Raw genomic sequence first — 24,484 nt, 5'->3', positions numbered from 1 at the left:
TTAGTATATGTGCTGCCAAAACGAGCACAGTAGAGAATACTTTGAGTATTTGAGTAATTGAATATTTTGAACCCCACTGCATAGACAGTGGGGTTCAGTGCATTAAGTGCTAGACGTGCATCTCCTAGCCCTTGTTACAGTCTCAGCTCACCTACATATTTACTCAGTGAACAGGAAACTGTAAAGTCAGCACCAGTATCCAAATGCAAATAATGTCCACCTTTGGAAGGAGAATTAGATTAGGCTAGTAAAGCATACTACACATTTCTAGAGCATTGCTCACCTAGTAGAAACATTAGTAATCAGAGGCAAATCTATCCCAGAATACTGTTTTCAAAGTTTGGGCTCAGTGCTAGGCAATTAACATTCACACTTATGCTAATTTGCCGGTGTGTGTGTGTGCTTTCTTTCTGAAACCTCTTCCCCTACAGCAAATCACGATGCTCTGAGCAATGCCCAAACTAGTGACTGACTGTCACCACCAACAGTTAATGACTGTGGCCCCACTGACAGCTGCTTGCCTCCTCAGTCCCCGCCCTAATTATAAAAAATTTAGAGTTGGCTCCCATACTTTACAGTCACCGGCAAGCATATTCTCATTGGCCGGCAGTCCTGTTAATTATCCGCCTTCACCTGGCAGCCAATGGGTTTGAGGCGCCCCTAGCAACCTCCCCCCCCTCTCCTCCCGCCCTTTCTTCCGGGGCTGCGGTTGTGCTAGAGTCAAGCTGGCCTGTCATTCAAGCACTCTCTCGCTAACCAAAAGGCGCCTAAGACCGCCAACGGCGTGTAAGTTTCCATGTGATTAGCCGTAGTCGCCGCCCATCAAATGCGACGCGGTGTCGATTGGTGGGTGTCGTCGAGGAGAGGCGGGTTTCGTCCCGCTCGGTCTTGTGGTCGCTTCCAGCCAGGCAGGCGGCTCAGTGGGGTCGGTGGCGGCTGCTGAACTGAGTTAGGCGCGCTCCTCCTTCTGGGAGCTGCGGCGGGTAGGAGGGAGGAGGCCGGGGGAAGGGCCTGAGGCTGCTGCGGCCCAGCGATTGCGTCGCCGTCAAGTTCCAACCCGCGCCCTCTCCATGTCTCCTTACTCTGCTGCTCGGGCAGCCACCACGGGGCACTAGACCTCTTCCCCGGACAGCCGCGCTTCCAGAGTCCTGGGCGCCGCCTGAGGAGCGCGTGAATATGAGCCGTTGCCTGCAGTATGGGACCGGCCGCCCCTTCTCCTCTTGGAGGCAGGTAAAGACTGGCCAAGAGGGGGGGTCGAGATTCCCAGGGCGTGTGGGAGCTCTTGGAAGGTGGCCACGGAGCAGGAGGAGGGGGCGTGGGGAGGATTGGTGGACGGTGGCCCCGGAGAGCAGCGACTCCGGAGACGGAGCAGGAGAGGCCACTCTCCTTCTGTGATGTTGGGGGAACGGGACGCCCACCCCCGCCAGGAGGATAGCTGACGGGGTGGGCGGGCCGGCGGGCAGACGCTAAGAAGCAGGGCCGGGTCCGCGGTGTTGGAGGCGGGGAAGAGTGGGAAGACGACGCTAATGGGGAAAGTGTGTGGAGGGAAGTGTAAAGGTAATGGGAGGGTAGACACCGGGTTGGGGGAATCCTTCGGTAGTTTGGCAGCACTTCGAGTAACTTATTTCCTTCCTCTTCTTCCTTTCCTCCCGCCCCCGTACAAGGCTTTAAAAAAGTTAATAGAAAGCAAATGCCTTGGCCCCTAACAGTAGGGGAAATGGTCAAAGAGAGGTGTGTCTGGCCACCTGGCTGAGGTTGTGGAAATGAAAGGGAGGGAGCTGCCTTGCTTTGTTATCCCCAGTAACTTTGCAAGTAACTGACCCACCCCATTTTATGAGTCAAAATCAAGTAGGTGTGTTCTTGTGTGCAATGAGTTTTTGAAATGAAAAATGCAAATGAGACTTTCAAGTATCGCTTCATCCCACAAACCTGCTACTGTTGCTTTTGGTAGCTGCTGCTTCATTGAAAAGGGTTGAATTGACATGAGTGAGGAAGTGTGAATGCTTATTGTGATGGCTTCTTTCGCCTTCATGTTGTGCATGGACTTGCTCTGTGTGTGGTGTTTTGAGATTCTTTGCTGAAAGACATTAATGCAAAGTGTAATTTCTGTAGTGCCCTTCTGCATAAGGTGAGTGTGCTTTTTATATGTGACTTGCTTTGGGTGTTTTATACATAGCTTTTGAAATTGAAACAGTTACTGCTATTCTGTATTGTTAGAATTATTCCTACTGTTTTTGTAAAGTTTTTTTCCTAGTGAAACTATACACATTTCATTTGTTAATGAAACACCCGCTCATTTCCATCGTCTACAATTATTCTAAAATTAAAAAAATGTGATGATTGGATTTGAATTACTGCTTAGTGTGAAATTGTGAACATTGTGTAATGGAGAATAAAATGTGGAAATATGGCTAGGCCTTCTAGTAAAGTTGCAAATGTTCATACATCTTTTAATTCAAGATATCCTGTGTTTGCCTTTCTATTTGAATGTAAAGAGCTGGCTGTCAAGGCAGTGATGGCCAAGATCCCAGTACACCTGAGGCAGGATGCCAAATGCTCCTTCCATGCATGCATCTTCTGCCAAATGCTCCCCCTGCCATGCATGTGCACTCATTTCTGTCACCTTATCTTTGCTGGTGGCAAAAGCTGCCATGGCATAAACACCCTCCTCCATCTCATCTGCCTCCTTCTTTATGTGCCTCTGTAACAGCATCTCCAGTACTCTTGCCCATCTCCTCTTTCACGTTCTCCCCCTCTTCATAACCAGGCAGTGGCATGTGGCATGGAGGGGAAGGCATGTGCCAAGGCAGGTGATGAGTGCTGCTGTTGTGAAGAAGGTGGTAGTGGAGGCAGGAAGCAATATAGTTGGGGCATCTTGCCACCCCAGTAGTGCCCTAGTAATCTGCCACATGGGATGATTGCATCATCTTGCCTCATGGAAGGGCTGTCGTGTATCAGGACAAGTTAGTTGTGCTGAATATCTATATTGTTTAAAGTCTCCCCCTCAAAAAATCTGTTTTAAATTCTGTAAATACACCACTTAGCTTACAATGTATTGTTTTTCTCAGTAGGTTTACTACTCATGTAGGCAATTTTGATATTATTATTATTATTATTATTTATTCAATTTCTATACCGCCCTTCCAAAAATGGCTCAGAGCAGTTTACACAGAGAAATAATAAATAAATAAGATGGATCCCTGTCCCCAAAAGGCTCACCACCTAAAAAGAAACAGAAGATAGACACCAGCAACAGTCATTGGAGGTACTGTGCTGGGGGTGGAGAGGGCCAATTACTCTCCCGCTGCTAAATAAAAAGAATAGTTAAAAGGTGCCTCTTTGTCAAGTTAGCAGTGGTTGCCTTGCCCATTTAGATACAAAACAAATTGAATAGGGGTAATATGGAAATGATGATAGATGGGTTTCACCTAGTTTTAGAATGTGTTTTCTTTGTGTTTCAAAATATGTATTAGTTCTGAAGAACAAGAGTAGTTATGAAAGTGTAGACACTATAATATTTTCTCAATCTGTTCTCTTTTTCTAACTATTCAAGTAGTTAGATGTTTAGTTACTATGTTTAATAGTTAAAGTGACTTCAATTTTGGTACCTAATATTTCTAAAAAGTGTAATAGATTATGACAAAGTCAAACAATATAATACCACCTCGGAGTGGGGAAGCATTTGCCCTAAGAATGCTATAGCAAGAAGACAATGAGCCATTATCCCTTGGCATTTTTGCTTCTGTCTGAAATATTCCTTTGAATAATTCACACACACATTTTGCATTTTGTGTACTGTTTTTGCAAATGAATGCAAAAATGACTACAGGGGGAAATGGTTTTGTGTAGGATTGGTAATATAAAGCAGTGGTGATTTGACTTTAGCTTCGCATGGTCTACCCCCCATTTTTTATTTTTTATTTTATAAACTTGGGATCCATAGTTCCCAGTCAGATGCTTTTTGGAAACTCCCTAGAAGGGTCTGATAATAGTCATCCCCTGTTCTGGTTATTTGGTAATCCAGGTATTCTACTTTAGAACATGGCCATTAATTTTGGGTTAGTAGCCATTGATATACTCTTTCTCTGAACATGTCTAAAAGCTTCCATATGGCCAGAGAATACACACATTTTGGTATGAGTAGAAATGGTGATGGAGGAGTGGGGAGCTGCTTGTCCATAGCCTTGTCCAGTCAGCCAAGCATTTGCCTTCTAGCCAAAGCAGTACATGATTGGAGAACCACCCAGTGCAGAATGTGGTATTTGTAGTATGAGCTGCTGGATGGAGTAGTTTTATGTTTTGCTGTGTAAGCATTTCAGTGAGTAGCAGGGGCCAGGCGGTTCACCAGAAAGTGGCCAGCATTCTACTTGTGGACTACGATCTACCTTCTGCCCATCCCTGAAGTAAACAGCTGTGATGTTCACCCTGGTAACTGTTCAACAATTCTCAAATTATAATATTATAAAGGGAAAATCAATTGGTTATTAAATTAACTGTATCTTGTGGTGAGTCATTTGTGCAGTCCCTATCTGTTGCCAGACTTTTCTGTGTTGTGTGACTTAGGGCCTTTCCCTAAAACTAGCTGGGTGACTCTGGGCCAGTCACTTCTCTCTCAGCCTAACCTACTTCACAGGGTTGTTGTGAAAGAGCAACTCAAGTATGTAGTACACCGCTCCTGGCTCCTTGGAGGAAGAGCGGGATATAAATTCAATAATAATAATAATAACAACAACAACAGCTTCTTTTAAAAAGAGCTTAAGTAGTATTTGCTCCGATCCACAGTGGTTCTGTGCAATTTCCTTTTCCTGTGTAATGCATTTTGGGGTGTGTGTGTGGATTGCCTGTTCATTGTCTCTTCCCCTTTTTTAAAAAGCGTAATCGAGTTGGTGGGTGGGGAAGCAAAGGGAATATATTCTTATCATGAATAGTAAGGCACAAGAGAGGGTTAGTCTTGTTGGTATTCCCAAAGTTATAGTCCTCTTGCATCTTCTAGCTGTTTGAGCTGATAAATATCTGATCAAAGCCCAAGTTTGCATTATTGAGGCTGTAAAGGCAAAAATACAACCCACTTCTGGCTTTCAGTCATAACTTTCATAGTACATTTACACACACATTATGTGATTTTTATTTTGTTATAACCTTTAAATTGAGAAGTAAATGCAGACAATGGCTATTCCTGTGATTGAGTAACAAAGCACTATTTGTCTAACTTACCCACAGAGCTAAACAGGCCTCTGATCTTCCTTTCTCTTTTTCTGCACTTTTAGCTCTGTTGAGATGAATCCTCTTGTTGCCTTATTATTTGAAAACTGACCGTACTTCTACAGACCTTGATGCCTTTTAAAACTGATGGTTGAAGTAGGATACTCTGGAGATGTTGTGACACAGTGTATTTGCTGTTGGTATTCTTGTAAGTGCCTTGTATACTTGTATGCTTTCATTAAGTGCCGCCAAGTCGGTGTCAACTTGGGTATGCTTTACACTGAAGCATTTTGTACTGACTTGACAGGTGGTTCATTAATCTGTTCAATAGGTTGGCCTTCATTTTTGGTAGTGTAAGAGCCTGTGGGAAGAAATAAAGCTATGGCAGGGATCAACAGCAGGTTAAATTGGAGGTGGGACCCCCAATCCTTAGGTTAAATGGGGGGCAGGACCTCCAGTCCTTAGGGACCCCCCCCTAAGCATGGGCACCTCCCTGCTTAGGATACCAGTTGCAGGGGAGTAACAGCAGGAGAGAGGGTATGCCCTCAGCTGTTGCCTGTGGGTTTCTTAGTTGTACCTGGTAGGCCACTGTGTGAAACAGGATGCTGAACTATATGGGCCAAGCAGTCCACCAGAGACTAATTCCGCAGGGCTGTTCTAGGGCTGTGCATGGAACTGGTTCAGAGGCCCTTATTTCTTGACTGCTGGATCCTTTACTTTTGATGGTCGATCCTAAAAGGCAGAAGCTATCCACTACATCAGTGTCTTCATTGTCAATTCTGAGGCTGGTTGCTGTACCTGTTATTAGTTTAGTCTTTTTAACATACCTGGAGACAGTAATCTATGCAGCACCCTTGCCAGCTGCCAGTCATGGTGTGTGTATGAATCCTACTGTTGTTCCTGTCTCTTTCGCACAAAGGATTGTTGAAATCTGGTTTTCTTGGAGTCTTGAATTAGAAAATTAGTGCCAAATTAAGGAATAGGACAGGTACTTGTAACTTTATCTTTTGCCCTGGTTATAGTAATTGGAACTTATGTGATGTTACTGGCAGAAGCACTGAAGGAATGAATCGTAGTGTGTGTGATTTTTTTTCACCCCTAAATAGGTCCGTTCTATGTTTAAAAATACCAGTCTGTCCAGTGTGAGGCACAAATCTGAGACACCCTGGCTCCACACAGAAAGTTAATGCCTGGTCACTTTACTAGGTTCAGACCTTGCTTTGCTGATGTGAGACATGAAATGAGTTGTCTGTTTCAGCACTACCTTTTATAATGTCAGTTAACTTCCACTGAACTCGTACATAATGTAGCCAACTGGCAGGCTCTGTCTGAACCAGAATAGTGCAGGGTAAACAGATCACCTCTTGGGACTATTTACTCTATTTGTGAAAAGTGTGAGAAATGATAGCACTAGTTAGAATCGGGAAACTTTCTTTCTGAACCAGCAGTGATTACTGACAGAGGCAGTACACTCATAATAGGATGTAAAATATGCCAGTATTTGATAGTTTCATAGCCTTTTATGCATATTAATTTGTGGTGGGAAATTCTTGTCTTATAAGCAGAAGGGAGACAACTATTTACCAAGGCAATTCAGCATGTTAGTGGTTTCAAACACTGAAGAATCCTTTGTCATTTGCAGAATTTGTATATACAGTTATTCAGACATAATCTGTGTGTTACAGTAATACATTTCCTAACTGTTTCTTAGATTTGAGGGGCCCTGTACCCCAGTTCACTTTTAAAATGAATACATGTACATGTGTGCAGACTTATATGCACATTCAGCATAATGTATGAATAGGACTATTATTGCATTCCATTGTATTCAGTATCTTTTTTGGCAGAGAAATCGCTTGTTTAATATACATTCCCATATAAAAGATACCTTATCCTGCACTTACTGTGTATACTTAGTGACTTGTCAGCTCCACAATGTTGCTTCAAAATTCCATATCTTTATCACTGCCCGTAGTATACTTGTTTGTTCTAACATGCCATGGTTTCTGATCAATCCAGTATGGATTTTCTAAAGTGCTTGGTTTCAGGCTGTAAGGTAAAGGTAAAATGTGCTGTCAAGTTGATTTTGACTCTAGGCACCCACAGAGCCCTGTGGTTTTCTTTGGTAGAATACAGGAGGGGTTTACCATTGCCTCTTCCTGCACAGTGTGAGATGATTCCTTTCAGCATCTTCCTATATCACTGTTGCCCAATATAGTACCAACGGGGATTCAAGCCGGCAACCTTCTGCTTTTGTTAGTCAAGCATTTTCCCGCTATGCCACTTAAGGTAGTCTACTGTATACTTAGGGAAAGTTGAAACTGATTCTCAGCAGGTATGACCAGCATTGTAGTTATTATGTATGGCTGTTGTGAGCAGCTATTGGGTCATTTCTGTGACATGATTCCATTATTAAAGTTCCTGTGACATCATTCCATTGCTGATGTAAAGCATGCCTACTCTGTGCCTAGAACAGTATTGAAAGTTTTTCTGTTAATTCTGAATGATTAATGTTTTGCAGGTGGTATTGCAGGGGCATTAGCATCTTATTAGACTTAAATGTAAAAGGCGGAGGGGTTTAATAAACACTACTTCTAAATAGCATATGCAGAATACTGTGTTTCTGTAGGAAGTGGGTGCTGCTATTGTGTAGGATACAGAACACTCCTTTTTCATAGAGATATTTCCAAGTCAGAAATATTGCCTTCTCTGTACAAATAAGAACATGTTCAGACCTACTGTATCATGTTAAAAACAGCCTTGAGGCTGGTGTCTTGGAACTTTAAAATAACCTTATAGAGGTGGTTCAAGACTTGAACCAATTCCTTAAAATGTTTGCAAACGTGCTTATTTATACATGACTGTACTGTTTGTGACAGTGGAAAGTAGGTAAGATGTGTCTCTGTAGAGGTTCAAAAGGTGGGGTTGAATTGCTAAACCAAAATTCAGTGAAGTAAACACATCTGTAAATCAAATAATAATAATAATAAGCTGTTGTACTTGCTCACTTTGCAAATTTTCCTTTAGAAGAACAAACCATTGGCTGGAGCAGATTAAATCTAGTGTTCTGATCCAAAGGAGTACATGCCTATGGAGCAGCTGGAGCTGCACTTCAGAATCCCTTTTTAAATAGCTGAAATCCCTGTTTGTCCCTTGAACAGCTGATCTTTAGAATGTTAGCATTTTTGAAAAGGTTCTGTGTATGCAGCCTCATCTGCTATATTGGATTGTGAACCATGTGCACAGGATCTGCTTATGCAATACTCTCTTATCTAGTAGAGTAATACATGCACATTAATATGTCTTAATGTGTGTCGTACTTCTAGATCCCTGCACCCAAATCCAGGTAGAGCTTTCTAAAATCAGAATTTTCAGATGTTGAAGTATTTGAAACAATAATGCAGTCTAACTTGATAAAATATTCTGGGTATTGAGGGTGGCAAAAAGAGCTGGCTTGATTTAAGGAGGCACATCAGAGCAAGGTGAATATTTTTCTTACCTCTTGCTTGAGTGTTTCTACCCTGATATTTCTATTTTTGAATAAGTAACTCTGTTCTAAATAAGAAATTGGATGAGAAATGCAAAAGACAACAGTTCTTTGGAATATGAGGCCACAAATAGTGGTTTGAGAGCACATGGCATGGTGATTTTGTGAGGATATTAGAATTTGTAGCTAACTTTTTGGGATGTATCGAACTGTTAAAAAAAAAATTAGGCCCCAGAATGTTTAAAGAATTAAATTCCACTTATCGCCTCATACCTGGCTATATAATTTGACTTACTGTCAATTAAACTTGGTTATTAAGAATATGATCATCACAGTAATGGGATGAAATGACAGAAGAGTTAACTAGAATTGTTCCCTCTCAGGCTACCAGTGGGGTAGACTTGTTTCAGGGGGCTGGTATTCTTGGTAATGGAACACATGGAGGCCAGACAGCAGGTCAAAAAGTAACTTGGAAATAATCTTTCCTTAGATGCTAAATCATACCCTCACAGCGTGTGGGTATCAAGAATACATTAAATCTTACTTAAAACCTTGCTGAGCTAGAAATGAAGCAAACCAACTGCTGCATCAATGCAAGGCATGTTATACTGGCATTGCAGGGAAATGTACTACTGCAAAGTTCAAAGGCTATATTTGCATTTCTTCACAGGTATTTTAAAATATTTGCATAATGTACACTGAATGCAGCATTGGTCATTCAGTTCAATTAATGTCGGCTGTTTTCCAGCAAAAACATAATGAATAGTCCCTGGCCACAGGTTCATAATGTAAATAATGCTATGCAGAATTAATGAATATCTGACATTGTCTACATGCACATCGATATTGATTTGATACTTGTGCTTCATGCTGCTCTCCTGTACAACTTTACCTTCCAAAACCTTTTCATGCTTTATCAATAATTCAGTTAGTTTGGATTTCCCAGTGATCTTTTGAGTCCTTGTAAATACTCGCATATGAAGAGATGAATTCTAGCCTGCAGTTCAAAAGAAAACTAAGCCCTCTGTCCCAGCCTTGGTTAGAAGTTTGACTAGATAGACTCCAGACTTGTTTTGCCAGCTTTATCCTTTTAAACCTCCTGCAGATACTATGTGGTAACAAATACAGTATTATTTTTCTCTTATATTGAGCTAAAAATAACCTTGGGGAAAGGAAGTAGTTTAAGCAATTTTAGAGGGTTCAGTACCGTTTTTAACTTGAGTCACAGAACTTGAGATAATGCATATAATTTTGGAGGTGGAAGGGAGTAGACTCCTGCGCAGTTCAGGAATCTGCTATAGCAGAGGTTAGGGATGTGCATGGAACCAGTTTGAAAGGCGACTGGTTCCGCCGGTTCGATGGCACTGGGGGTGCTGCTTTAAGAGTGGGGGAGGTGCACTTACCCCTCCCTCTGTTCTTCCCCCGCCAGCACTCGTTTATTCTGAAGTTAATTGGGGTGACAGAGTAGCTCCTTGCCGCCCCGTTGTCTGGATAAAAACTGGAAGTATCTGCTGTGCCAGCGTGCGCCCATGCCGGCACGCGCAGGCGTAGAGGATACTACCGGTTGTAGCCAGACAACGGGGGCAATGGGGCAGCAGGGAGGTACTCTGTCACCCTGATTAAATTCAGAGTAAAGGGGCGCCAGCGGGGGAAGAGTGGAGGGAGGGGTAAGTTCACCCTCCCCTGCTCTTAAAGCATCACTCCCGGCACCATCGAACCTCCTCGTCTGGTTCCGTGCACATCTCTAGCCAGGGTGGATTTGATTTAAATCAAACTGATTTAAATCACGGTTTAAATCACTAGCAGGGTGGATAAAAATAAAAAAAATACGATTTAAATCAAAAAATTGGATTTTTTTGATTTAAATCGGATTTTTTTGATTTTTATCCACCCTGCTAGTGATTTAAATCGTGATTTAAATCAGTTTGATTTAAATCCACCCTGTCCCTAGCAGAGGTTGCCAAGCTTGGGTCACCAGATCTTGTTGGGCCGCAACTCCCTTCAGCCACTGTGGATGGGGATGATAGGAGTTGTCCATTTGGGGGGCTCAGGGTTGGGAACCCCTATGCTACAGCATCCCTATCAGATGGTAACCGAATTTGTGCTTGAAAACCTCTAGTGAATAAATATACCATTATGTGTGGCAGACAACAGTCTTACAGTTTGGAAATTCCTCCAGGTCTCTAGTTTGAATCAACTTTGTTATAAATTTCAATCCAATGGTTATAGTCATGCCGTCAGGAGCAGGAGAGAACAAGTCCATCCTCCTTGTCCTAGAAGGCAGCCTTTTGGATATTTGAAGACAGCTATCATGTCTTGTCTTAGCCTTCGCTCCAGGCTAAACATTCCCAGCTCCTTTAACTGTTCCTCTATCTATCTATCTATCTATCTATCTATCTATCTATCTATCTATCTATCTATATCCTGTTATCTGCATGTGATGCAGATAACATAACATTGCAGCCAAAAAGATAGCATAGACATGCACTTGGTGCATTCATCTTTGTGTACCTGTACATGCACTTTTAACTATGTCCTTGTCCTCTTATATGCTAGTTTCTGTGTCTGGGTCATTTCCTTTCTTTCTCCTTATGCTTCAGCTAATTTTTCCTTCTTTTAGACTGCCAGATAGCAAATGTATTTGCTTAGTGTGTGCACTCTGACTTGAAATGGGGATAATGTGATTGTTCTAGTACAAGATCCCACCTGTGCTACTTAACTTTGAATAGCTACTGTCTCTCAGTTCTGCATTCACAGTAACTAATGTGGATTATTTAAATTTATCCCCTCCCTTGCATCATTTACCTATCATTCTCAGTTGCTTTCCATAGTGCTTAATATGCCACTGTCTCGGCCCACCCTGTACTCATTTATTTATTCATTCATTCATTCAATTTCTATACCACCCTTCCAAAAATGGCTCAGGGTAGTTTACACAGAGAAATAATACATAAATAAGATGGATCCCTGTCCCCAAAGGGCTCACAATCTAAAAAGAAAAATAAGATAGACACCAGCAACAGTCACTGGAGGTACTGTGCTGGGGGTGGATAGGGCCAGTTACTCTGTTACTTCTGACTTCTTGTCTTCTCTTTCCAATTCCAGACCTTTGGAACATTGTGTTTATCTCAATTTCTTCCCTTTCAACTCCTCTCCAGTTTAGCTAGTTTTAGTGAGGGTAGTTCCAGTGGAATGAATGGGATGGCAGCCAATCTGCCTGTCACCCCTTTCTCTTCACTGAAACTGTCTTTGCTAAGACGAGAGCCTTCTCACTGCCAAATATAATGGTGTCTTTAGCTTTACTGCTGCCTTACAGTTGACTGTTCACTTTTGTTTTGTTCCTTTATGACTTGGGTTTCCATCATGCTCTGCTCACTGACTCTCCTCCCATTTGTCATTTGGCTTATTCAGTGTTTCCGCTAGAGAAGCTCTTCCTTGGCCTTCTCCTACTTCATTATACCTTTGTTCTTAGTGCAGAAACAGTAGCAGGGTATCATGTCTCTGGGTGACTTCATTATATTCACAACTTTGAATGTCTTCTATATACCAATGACATCCTGCTCTGCTGTAGCTCTCTAGCCCAGACCTTTTATCCATTTCTGCATTCCCAACTCAGAGATATACTCTTTTTATTTGCTTATGAACACTGGGGTGTCTGTCTCTTCTAATGGGTCTTGCCTTTTAAAATAGTGAAAAGATTTTCAGTTAATCTGAAACTCGGCATACTTATTTATTATGGGACCTTTTTATTTCGGTCACCATATAGAAGTGATCTATAAGTGAGAGCAGAGTTCTGTATACTTCTTGCTGCAATAAGATGCATAATAAAATAAGGGATTTGTGAAATGAAATTAATAGGTATAATTTCTGGAGGGTGTCAAAAATGAAACTGTGCAATGGTTGTCATGATCCCCATTGCACTGACACAGACACTAATGTGTCTGAGGTTTGCAGCAAGAGAAGCACGTGATGCTTCAAAGGTGGAGAATGCTTGTGAGATCATCCACATAAAGAAGAAATGCTGTTCATTAGTTCAGTATTGCAAACAAATGTGTAAGTTTACCAGCCCAACTTCCAATACGTATGAACGTTGGTTCATTTTCCTTTTGACTACCATTTGCTAAGTTTTTGTAAAGATTTGCCTCCATGTCACTTGGAGGCAATTCTTACTCTCCACAACTTGAGCTTGGGTTGTGTCATTGTGGCCCACCCCATGCAATAATTATGTGCTTTAACTTATTGTTTGGCATTCCAGTGAGAGATTTCAGGAAAGATGGTTCAGTCATATATTTTTGTTCAATTTTTATAGTGTCCAGCTAGAGAGAAGGAAAACAAACTGGTCACCTAGGATGTGAGAAATCCTCTTTTCTCAAGGAACCATATTGTTTGCAAGATGGATCGGAGTAAGCGAAATTCGATAGCAGGATTTCCACCACGCTTGGAGCGCGTTGAAGACTTTGATGGCGGCGGCGGAAGTGATGGGAGCGTGTCCCAGATGGGCAGAGTTTGGACTTCTTCATACAAGGCCTTGATAAGTGCCTTTTCAAGACTTACACGACTTGATGACTTTTCCTGTGAGAAAATAGGATCTGGTTTTTTCTCTGAAGTGTTCAAGGTGGGTAACTAACCTCAGTAATACTCTCCTTTCCCTATGTTTCCATATGGTAATTATAACAAACTATGAAATGAACACTTTCCCTCTTGTTGATCTCATAAAACTTTTGACTATGCTTTTCCAAGATTACTGAGTGACATAGATCTTAAAAATTTGTTTTCTCTTTAAGAGTGTTCCTTGGAAATGAAGATAATGAAATGAAATGCTTGGTTAGGATGGTTATAGACTTATTTATATTAAATACATGCATTTAATATGTGTGTATATGAGTCAGGGAACCTATTTTCTAGACTTGTATTAAATTTGGTAACTGGGGGTTGCAAAAATATTTAAACTTGTTTAAATGTTCAGCTTTTTTTATACTAGAAAAATGTTAACTCTCAACACAAAATATAGAAATGAACAAATTAATGTTAACACAAAACCTACTGGTACTCCCAGAAGAGAATGTCTTACATTGCTTTCTAATGGCAAATGTAGCATTCAGGTGGGCCTCTAAGATAGAACTCCACCAAATAAGGTCTGCCAAAGTATCTGCTCATTTGTGGGAGTTGAACCACACAAATTTTGTTTGTTTACAAAAAGAGAGAGGAGGCAAACATCAGTAGCAGGCACTCCAAAAGAAAAGTGCTTATCTAATATTTTGTATGTTGGGTTCAGTCTAAATTGGTGACTGGACTCTGGAGCTGATCTTGCCACTGAATCATTTTTAAGTCACCTGTGTTTTGCTCCACAGATCAGTTCAGCAATATTTTGTTGCTGGATAGCTCTATCAGGTGGCTGTTCATGTTGGCCTAGCTAAGGACAAGTTGAAGACAGAAACCACATCTACTGCACAAAATGGGGCTGTTGTTAATAATCCCGCTCTTCCTCCAAGGAGCCCAGAGCAGTGTACTACATACTTAAGTTTCTCCTCACAACAACCCTGTGAAGTAGGTTAGGCTGAGAGACAAGTGACTGGCCCAGAGTCACCCAGCTGGTATCATGGCTGAATGGGGATTTGAACTCTGCTCTCCCCGGTCCTAGTCCAGCACTCTAACCACTACACCACGCTGGCTCTCATTGGACAGTGGGGACAGAAAAGAAGATTATATAGGGGAATTAAGCAATCTTACAACATTCCCTTTTAACTAATTGGGTTATTCTAGGCACTTTTAAAGACAATTTTGTACAATTAGTCTCCACTTAAAGTGTGTCCCTTGCCAAGTTCTTAATTAAAATACAGAACTTAGAAGAAAATGTATCCTAATTCAGAGCTGTTCAGGGTAACCAGACAGATGACATTCCTAAATACCTAGGAAGTTCAGAATCAGAATCCTGATTCTAAATACCTCGGAAGTTGCACTTGGGCAAATATGCAGCAGCTGGACTGCAAAGGGGCTTTTTAAAAAAACAATATGTGCAAAACATTCACTTTCTGAATAACCTGGGAGCTAGAATTATAAATATTTCTGAGCCACACCCACACTGACCATCCTTACTTGAGTTCTGCTTGAATTGTATTTCAGTCTGTGTCCTTGCATACAGATCTCAACTGTAACCAGACACTGAATAACCACTGTGATCGCAGGGCCTTGATGTGTGAAAGAGTTTGGAATCAGTAACATACTAATGCTGCTGAACTTGTTGTATGATTTTTGAACTGTGAACTGTACTGTGTGTTTTGGGGCACAATGTGCACATCTCCCACCTTTGGCACACTAGTTTTGCCACATGATCACATGAGGGAGGTATTTGTGGGAACCACCCCTTACCACCCAATTTAAATGCTGTTTTTAAAGTCCTATTTAAATTTCAGAGTGAGAGGTGGTTTGGATGAACTGCTCCCATGCAGTTCTGCAGCAGAATGGCTGTGCACGGCGAGGGGCAGGGGGATGTGTATGCACACACTTCTTTTCTATGTAAATTGGATGGGCTGGAGGATGTTACTGTCTGAATGGCCCATATGAGTATTTGGGAGTATGAGGTCTCGTAATCTGAGATCTTAACTTGCACAAGAAAAACCTCTAATGCCTGAGCAAAAAAGAACTGTGATATGTCTAGTGTTAGTTTGAAACAAAAATGTTTAGAATAGACAATACTCTTCTATGTGTGTTTGAGTCTGTTCTGAGTCATACCTGTGACAGAATAGGCCATCTGGGAAATGCAGTTTGTGTTCAGCAGCATTTCATCCAACAACATGCTTATAATATTGTGTCTTTAGTTTTATTCTTTTCCTTCCATTCTTTTTAATGATATCTCTTTAATGAAAAAATATACTAAATAACAAAACATATTAGGATTCTACAGATATCCTTCATATATAAATCCTACCTATATTGGCTAGTGTCGAAACACCATTCTTTCACTCACTCCCCCGCCCCCCCTTATATGACTGGAAAGTGCTTTTGTACATGTATAGGAGGCTGGAAGAATATTGCCTTCTAGCAGCAGCCCTTTCACCTTATGGGATGCCATTCCAGAGAATCTTTCAGCACTGCAGGCAAGTGAGAAATTGAAAACTCACCTTTGTACCAGCAGAATACTGGATCTTAGCTATTGCACATAGATCAATTAGAGAAATAAAAAATTAATCATATCTATATATCATCTTTAGCATTCTGAATATTTAATTGAAGGCCTGAGCTTCTTCAAGGGTTCTGAGCTCAGGTTCAGTCTATCCATGTATAAATCACTTTAAAGGTGGTGGTTGCCAAAATGTGTGTTAAAATTAGTTTAGCGCACACATACAGGTGAAACTCAAAAAATTAGAATATCGTGCAAAAGTTCATTAATTTCAGTAATGCAAATTAAAAGGTGAAACTGATATATGAGATAGACGCATTACATGCAAAGCGAGATAAGTCAAGCCTTAATTTGTTATAATTGTGATGATCATGGCGTACAGCTCATGAGAACCCCAAATCCACAATCCCAGAAAATTAGAATATTGTGAAAAGGTTCAACAGTCTAGGCTCCAGGTGTCCCACTCCAATCAGCTAATCAATCCATAACACCTGCAAAGGGTTCCTGAGCCTTTAAATGGTCTCTCAGTCTGGTTCATTAGGAATCACAATCATGGGAAAGACTGCTGACTTGACAGTTGTGCAGAAAACCATCATTGACACCCTCCATAAGGAGGGAAAGCCTCAAAAGGTAATTGCCAAAGAAGTTGGATGTTCCCAAAGTGCTGTATCAAAGCACATTAATAGAAAGTTATGTGGAAGGGAAAAGTGTGGAAGAAAAAGGTGCACAATCAGCAGGGATGACCGCAGCCTGGAGAGGATTGTCAGGAAAAGGCCATTCAAAAGTGTTGGGGACTTTCACAAGGAGTGGACTGAGGCTGGAGTTAGTGCATCAAGAGCCACCACACACAGACGGATCCTGGACTTCAAATGTCGTATTCCTCTTGTCCAGCCGCTCCTGAACAACAAACAACGTCAGAAGCATCTTACCTGGGCTCAAGAAAAAAAGAACTGGTCTGTTGCTCAGTGGTCCAAAGTCCTCTTTTCTGATGAGAACAACTTTTGCATCTCATTTGGAAACCAAGGACCCAGAGTCTGGAGGAAGAATGGAGAGGCACACAATGCAAGATGCTTGAAGTCCAGTGTGAAGTTTCCACAGTCTGTGTTGATTTGGGGAGCCATGTCATCTGCTGGTGTTGGTCCACTGTGCTTCATTAAGTCCAGGGTCAGCGCAGCCGTCTATCAGGAGATTTTGGAGCACTTCATGCTTCCTTCCGCAGACGAGCTGTATGGGGATGCTGACTTCATTTTCCAGCAGGACTTGGCACCTGCCCACACTGCCAAAAGTACCAAAACCTGGTTCAGTGACCATGGGATTACTGTGCTTGATTGGCCAGCAAACTCATCTGACCTGAAGCCCATAGAGAATCTATGGGGCATTGCCAAGAGAAGGATGAGAGACATGAGACCAAACAATGCAGAAGAGCTGAAGGCCGCTATTGAAGCATCCTGGTCTTCCATAACACCTCAGCAGTGTCACAGGCTGATAACATCCATGCCGTGCCGCATTGAGGCAGTAATTGCTGCAAAAGGGGCCCAAACCAAGTACTGAATACATATGCATGCTTATACTTTTCAGAGGTCCGATATTGTTCTATTCTTCAATCCTTGTGTTCTTGGTTCCATGTAATATTCTAATTTTCTGGGATTGTGGATTTGGGGTTCTCATGAGCTGTACGATCATCACAATTATAACAAATTAAGGCTTGACTTATCTCGCTTTGCATGTAATGCGTCTATCTCATATCAGTTTCACCTTTTAATTTGCATTACTGAAATTAATGAACTTTTGCACGATATTCTAATTTTTCGAGTTTCACCTGTATATCTCTTTCAGACTGTGATAGGTTCAAAGTTTCTCTCCTAGCTTGCACTATATTTAATGTAATAATTAAAACAAATTTTCAGCGTAAAATATCTGCTTACTCTGTACCTTTAGTACTTGACAAATAATACATTGACATAATATATTGTCCAGCTCCTAATATGTATTTTGCTTACTGGCTGCTCACATTCTTAAGCATTTGGAAAACAGAACTTTGGGCTCGAGACAGCCATGTTTCTGTTGATAGGCTATGACAATGTTCAATGTCAGGACAATTTTATGTCCAATCTTAAGAAGATAAAAATAGCCCTGCTGTATCAGTCCCAAGGCCTATATAGTCCAGCATCCTGTTTCATACAGTGGCCCATCAGATACCTCTTGGAAGCCTCAGACAAGAGCTGATTGCATGCCCTCTCTCCTGTTGTCACTCCCCTGCAACTGGTATTTAGAGGTATCTTGCATCTTAGGCTGGAGGTGGCCCATAGCCCTCAGACTAGTAGCCATTGATAGACCAATCCTCTTTGAATTTACCTAAACCATTCTTAAAGCCATCCAGGCTATTGGCTGTCACCAGAGCTTGTGGCAGAGAATTCCATAGGTTAATTATGCATTGTGAGAAAAAGTACTTCCTTTTTGTTGGTCTTAAATTGCTTGGCAATCAGTTTCATGAGATGACTGCTGGTTCTAGTGTTATGAGAGAGGGAGAAAAAATCCTTTATCAACTTTCTCCACAGCATGCATGTTTTTATAGATCTCTATCATGTCTTGCCTCAGTCATCTTTTTTTCTAAACTAAAAAGCCTCAGGTGTTGTAGCCTTGCTTTGTAAAGAAGTTGATCTAGGCCCCTGATCATCATGGTTGCCGTCTTCTGTACCTTCTCCAGTTATATAATGTCCTTTCCCCCCTGCGCTAGAGCTCATCAGATATGGTTGTGTACTGCTTGAGACAGGAATGGATCATGTGAGAAATATTTCCTGCCACCAGAGGTGCCATAGTCCCAGTTCCAGTCCTGTCTTACCCGAGTACACAGGGCTTAGAAAGAGCTTAGCATTTTTTGCATACAAATCATTTCCCCCCCTTCATTTTGGATTTGGCTTATTGGCTCCCTACTTCCTTCTTTCCTTCTTTCTTCTTTGGTTTGACATGATGGAATCAGCCCACGCTGAGATTTTCTAAGATGGGAGAAACCATCAGTCTTCCTCCTCCTCTGAGGGCTCCTCAGCCTCCAAAGTACCTCCAGCCTGTCCTCCATCCCCCAAAGTGCCTCGGTCCTCACCGGTTCTCCCTGCACCCTCTACCGTTCCTCTCCTTTCTCCTGCGAGACCTGGTCCTCCCCTGGATCCTGCTATGCCCTTCCCCCCGCAATCCTGTACCTTTCTCTCCTCCCTTTCACCAGCTCCCCTGCTAACTGTTCTGTCCCATCCTACTCTCCCGTCCATTCTCCCGCCCATTCAGGCTCAACTCATCCAGCCTCTGCCCCTGAATCCTCTCACTCTGGTTCTGGTGATCGTCTTGAGTTGACCCAATTGGGCCAGATAGGGAAGAGGGAGAGTTATCTGAGTAAGAGATGGTACCACAGCTTCCTATTTCCTCCAGACTGTTTTCTACAGCTGATTTTGAGGTCCTTCTCTTCAAAACTAAAAGGGTTATGGGACCTCAAACATCTAAACTGTTTCATTAGGAAGAAAAAAAATTCGATGGAGTCTCTGCATACCATCAAAGAGGCAATCCACCCCACTGACTTGGGCCTCTCAGAGGCCTACCTCCATGTCCCCAGCCTCGCATCACAGGAAGTTTCTGAGGTTTTCCTATGATGGCCTCCATTACCAGCATAGGACATTGCCCTTTGGCCTTTCCTTGGACTCCAGGGTTTTCAAGAAAGTGATGGTAGCCATCATAGCCCAATTATGCCAACAGGGTATGCACATACACCTTTACCTAGACGGTCTGGTGATCAAGGCATCCTTCTTACAGCAAGCCCAGATGGATGTCTGTCTCACTCTACAATATCTGTGGGACCACGGCTTTGTAATCAACTCAGAAAAGAGCCATCCCACTCACTCCAACACTTAGGTGCCACCTTCAGCACTGCACAGGACTCCATCTCCCTTCCTCTGGAACACAGAAATAAGATCAAATCCTAGATCCACTCTCTCCTTCACCGCCCCTCAGTGGATCTCATGCTTCTTTCTCAGATCCTAGGGTCAATGATAGCATGCATGGAATGCACACCATGGTGGCATTTCCGCCCCCTCCAAGGGCTGCTGCTCCCACACCTGGACCTGATCATGACTTCCACCCACAAGCAGATCACCCTTCCGCCCATGGTCAGGAAATCTTTAAGGTAGTGGCTTTCACCGGCTCTCCTCAAAGGCCTCCCAATTTCCGATCCTCCACAGTCTGTTGCGGGGCTCACTGCCTGGGCCAGATAGCGCAAGGCCGCTGGTCCCCAGCAGAAGCTCGAAGAAACATACTGGCTAGAACTCAGAGCCTCTAGGCTTGCCCTCATTCACTTCCAATATCTTCTTCATGGAAGGCATGTGCTTCTTCGTACAGACAACGTGACCACCAAAGCCCACATAAACCACCAGGACGGTACGAAGTCCAAAGCCCTGATGGAAGAAGCTGACCTCCTCTTCCAATGGGCAGAGGCAAATCTGGCCTCCTTGTCTGCCGAACACCTCAGTGGAGTAAGCAACTCACAGGCAGACTGGCTCAGCTGCCACACAGTGGATCCAGCCAAGTGGGCGATTCTCCTGGAAGTATTCCATCAGATCACACAGGTGCTTGGAGACACCCCCCCCCCAAGCACTGTGCTCTCTAAGGAGTGTGCATGTGCTCACACGTTTTCTGATCATAGGCGAAACTAGCGGGGTTGGCCAGGGCATGTGCCCTAGGCGCCACTTGGGGGCGCCAGTGCCATGCTGCCCCCACCCCCTCCCAATTCACAATTTAAAAAAAAAATCCAGTTTTTTTTAAACCTGTAGCCCCTTCGGGGGGCTTCCTAAAAGCTGCGGGGGGGGGTGTCTGCAAAGGTTTCCCCTCCCCTTGCCGGCCTCTTAGAACACCGCCGCAGCCCATCCCAGTTTGATTTCAGGTCTACAAAGATCAGTGCAGTGGCCATTTTGGAGGTCACCACACATGCTCAAAAGGCCTCTGCAAGGCCTAGGACCTCACAGGGACCATTTGAGCATGTGTGGTGGCCATTTTAAAAAAAAGGCCACCCCACATGCTCAAATGGCCTCTGTGAGGCCCTAGTCTAGTTTTTTCTCTGATCTAGTGAGTCAAAAGAATGCAATGGACCCAAGCATTTAAAAAACAGATATAGATGGCACATAAGTAAGTGGACAAAAAATCCCTTAAAAAGATAATGTTGGTTTAATACCTTGTAAGCTGGCAAAACTGAAGGGTGGTGTGGGGATAGGCAAGGAATAAAATGGAAATATTCACTCGCATGTTGTTTAATTCTCTATACAGAGCTCTATCTTTATCTAGCTAACTACCGCCCGGTATCGAATTTGCCTTTTTTAGGTAAAGTGATAGAGCAAGCGGTAGCAGTACAGCTTCAGACATTTTTGGAAGATGCAGTGGTTCTTGATCCCTTCCAGTCTGGGTTTTGGCCTGGGCGTGGGGTCGAAACGGTCCTTGTTGCCCTGGCTGATGATCTCCATCGCCAGCTTGATAAGGGAGGGTCGGCACTGCTGTTGCTGTTAGATCTCACAGCAGCATTCAGCACTGTGGACCATGATATTCTGATCCACCGTGGAGCTGATGCTGGGATTTGAGGCGTGGCCTTGTTGTGGCTGCATTCTTTCCTACAAGGCTGGAGTTATAGAGCAGCTATGGGCGATGAGAGGTCTTCACGTCATGTATTAACGTGTGGTGTCGCTCAGGGGGCTCTTCTCTCGCCCTTGCTGTTCAATATTTATATGCAGCCTTTAGCAAAGCTGGTGAGGAGTTTTGGGCTAGGGTGCCATCAATATGCGGATGACACTCAGCTTTTTCTGCTGATGGATGGCAGGGCCGAAGACACCATAGCTCAGCTGACCAGGTTCTTGGAGGCGGTTGTAGACTGGCTGAAGCAAAGTCGTCTATGGCTTAATCCAGATAAGACAGAAGTTCTGTGGCTGGCCCGAAGAGGTCAGGGGGGAAGTTTCTAATTACTGACCCTTGATGGTGCTTGTTTGATACCTCAGCCTACAGTAAAGAGTCTGGGTGTGATTCTTGATGCCTCTTTGAATATGAAGGCTCAGATCATGGAGGTCTCTCGAAAGGCCTTTTTTCAGTTACGCCAAATACAGCGGCTAGCCTTTATCTGTCCCCTCTGGATTTGACCACTGTGATCAATGTGATGGTCACTTCTAGGTTAGATTATTGCAACTCACTTTATGTGGGGTTGCCACTGCGCCTAACTCAGAGATTGCAACTGGTGTAGAATGCAGAGGCCAAGGTCCTTACTAAGGCGCCTTGGCAAGCACATGTGACACCTTTGCTCGTTCAGCTGCACTGGTTGCCGGTTGAATCCCGGGTTAGGTTTAAGATATTAACTTTAACATTTAAAGCCCTACACGATATGGGCCCTACATATCTCTAGGACCGTCTAGTTCGATATGTCACTTTCCGGGTCCTGAGATCGGCCACAAGTAATACCTTGGTGATCCCGGGCCCTAGGGATGTTAAACTGCAATCAGTGAGAGCCAGGGCCTACTCAGTGGTGGCCCCGGCTCTATGGAATGGTCTCCCTGATAATATCGCAGCTCTCCATGACTTGTTGGCTTTCCATAAGGCATGCAAGACAGAAATGTTCCGTTGGGTGTTCAGTCACTGAGATAGCTGGTCGTAGAGTGATCTGGTAATCCATGGATATTATGTCTTGTAATGAGTACTGTATGGGGTTGTGGTTATGATGTTATGTCTGTTGTATTTTATAGAACTGTGTTGCTTTGTATGTTATTGCTTGTAAGCTGCCCTGAGCCCTATGGGAGTAGGGTGACATATAAATCTAACTAAATAAATCTGCATATTTGTCAAGCAATCTGATTATAAGGTTTGTGGGATTTCGAACTTGGAAAGTGCCTTCCTTTAACTTGTGTGGTGCTTTAAAAAAAACAAAACTGCTGTAAGAATTCACACCCAGAAATGTTGCATTTGCAATGTATTGCCATCCCTGTGTTGTGCAGTCTTACCATACTGATAAATGGCTTGTCTTTTGAAATAAGTGGTTAACGTGCTGCAAATTATTCCCTTCAATTTAGCTGAGTTGTACTCGGGTTTTTATTGCCCGTGTTTCCAAGTAGATTTGTTCAAGTTTCCTTGCCTTCTAAAAAAGGTTATATTTTAGAATGTCTTTTAAAAAATCAAAGCAACTTCCTTTTTACTTTGAACACAATTGTTTTTTAAAGACACATTGAATAGTCATGCTGTGATTCTGATTGACTAGTGCATTTGATAAACTAGACATAAAGTTTACTGTCCAGTCTGCCTGTTGCTTTCCCATTGCAACCATCTCCCTTTAAGGCAAAAGCTGTTTGGACAGAAAAAACCCATCCCTGAATTTCTTGGAGGCAGCAACCTGTAGTGAGGTGGCAGAGCATTTGCTAAAGAGAACTTTCTCTGCTTAACTCTATGGAGGCATGGCCAGCACATGGATGTGCTGCGTTTCCTTGGGTAGGTAACTGGCATATATGTGCTACATGTGTGGTTGTATGTGTGTATTCATGTGTGTGTTGCTTAGAACCTGTTTCTCCTGAAAGTGTCTGGAGTTGTGTTTTTGAGTTGATATTATAGCAATAGCAATAGCACTTACATTTATATACCGCTCTATAGCTGGAAGCTCTCTAAGCGGTTTACAATGATTTAGCATATTGCCCCCAACATTCTAGGTACTCATTTTACCGACCTCAGAAGGATGGAAGGCTGAGTCAACCTTGAGCCCCTGGTCAGGATCGAACTTGTAACCTTCTGGTTACAGGGCGGCAGTTTTACCACTGCACCACCATGTAGTAAAGTTTTACCACTGCGCCACCATTATGGTAAAGTTATCTAAAAGATGGGTGTCAGATGTTTGGACGGGGCTGCAATTTCAGTGCTTGCCGTAGGCGCTATTTTCCCTAGATACGCTCCTGTTTCTGATGTCCGCTCAGCTAATCTTAGATCCTGCTCAGGTTGAATTAGGAAGGCCACACTCTGAATGCATGTGTGCATGCAGTGCCTTGGTACTGCCACTCAGAACAAAACTCATTCCGCACAGAGATTAAAAGAATTAGAGGGATCACTGCTCCCAAGTGGATCTCTTTGCATCAGAAGCAAACCTCTGCCTTCCCAGATAGTTCACCAGAATTCAATCCCATCAAGCAGAGGCCATGGATGCCGTCATAGCCCCACGGCTGAAAACTCTACATTATACCTTTCGACCTGCGGCCATCGTCTCCAAGGTTCTCAGGAAGTTACTCATAGAACAGGCAGATCCAATTATGGTGGCTCCCTATTGGCCATGCCGCCCTTGATTCTCACAATTGATCCACCTCTCAGTCCTTTCTCCCTGGCAGGGACCTTCTGTCACAAGGACCATTTCTGCACCCAAACCTAGGATGGCTACAGCTCTATTAATGGAGGTTGAGTGCATGAAGCTAGAGGCACAAGGCTCCTCCAAGAACGTACAGGACACTATCCTGGATTCCCAGAGGCCTTCTACCATCAGAATATATCGGGCTACTTGGATGGCCTCCTCCAAGTAGTCTCAGGCCAGATTCCAAAACCCTTTACAGGCTGGAGTCCCCCAGGTTCCTCCAGTCTGGCCTGGACCTCTGTCTATGACCGAACACTTTTAAATGCCAGGCCTCAGTCTTGAA

At 43.1% G+C, this 24,484-nt stretch overlaps 1 protein-coding gene across 5 annotated transcripts in view; it reads left to right on the top strand.

Moving 5' to 3' along the window:
- The first annotated feature begins 654 nt into the window (after nt 1-654).
- TESK2 (testis associated actin remodelling kinase 2) overlaps nt 655-24,484 on the top strand; it is a 108,422-nt gene continuing 84,592 nt past the window's right edge. Inside the window, exons 1-3 of one of the 5 annotated variants that reach the window (XM_053248074.1) lie at nt 4,346-4,428; nt 5,268-5,410; nt 12,999-13,304. In XM_053248074.1, coding sequence (XP_053104049.1) covers nt 13,083-13,304 — 222 coding nt within the window. In that variant the 5' untranslated portion in view covers nt 4,346-4,428; nt 5,268-5,410; nt 12,999-13,082. The other 4 variants (XM_053248073.1, XM_053248072.1, XM_053248071.1 and 1 more) reach the window with 4 other exon arrangements.

This window comes from Hemicordylus capensis, chromosome 4 (genome assembly GCF_027244095.1).
Source record: "Hemicordylus capensis ecotype Gifberg chromosome 4, rHemCap1.1.pri, whole genome shotgun sequence".
Classification (NCBI taxonomy): domain Eukaryota; kingdom Metazoa; phylum Chordata; class Lepidosauria; order Squamata; family Cordylidae; genus Hemicordylus; species Hemicordylus capensis.
Note: the sequence above shows the minus strand (reverse complement) of the source record. Positions and strands in the feature narration are given on the sequence as shown.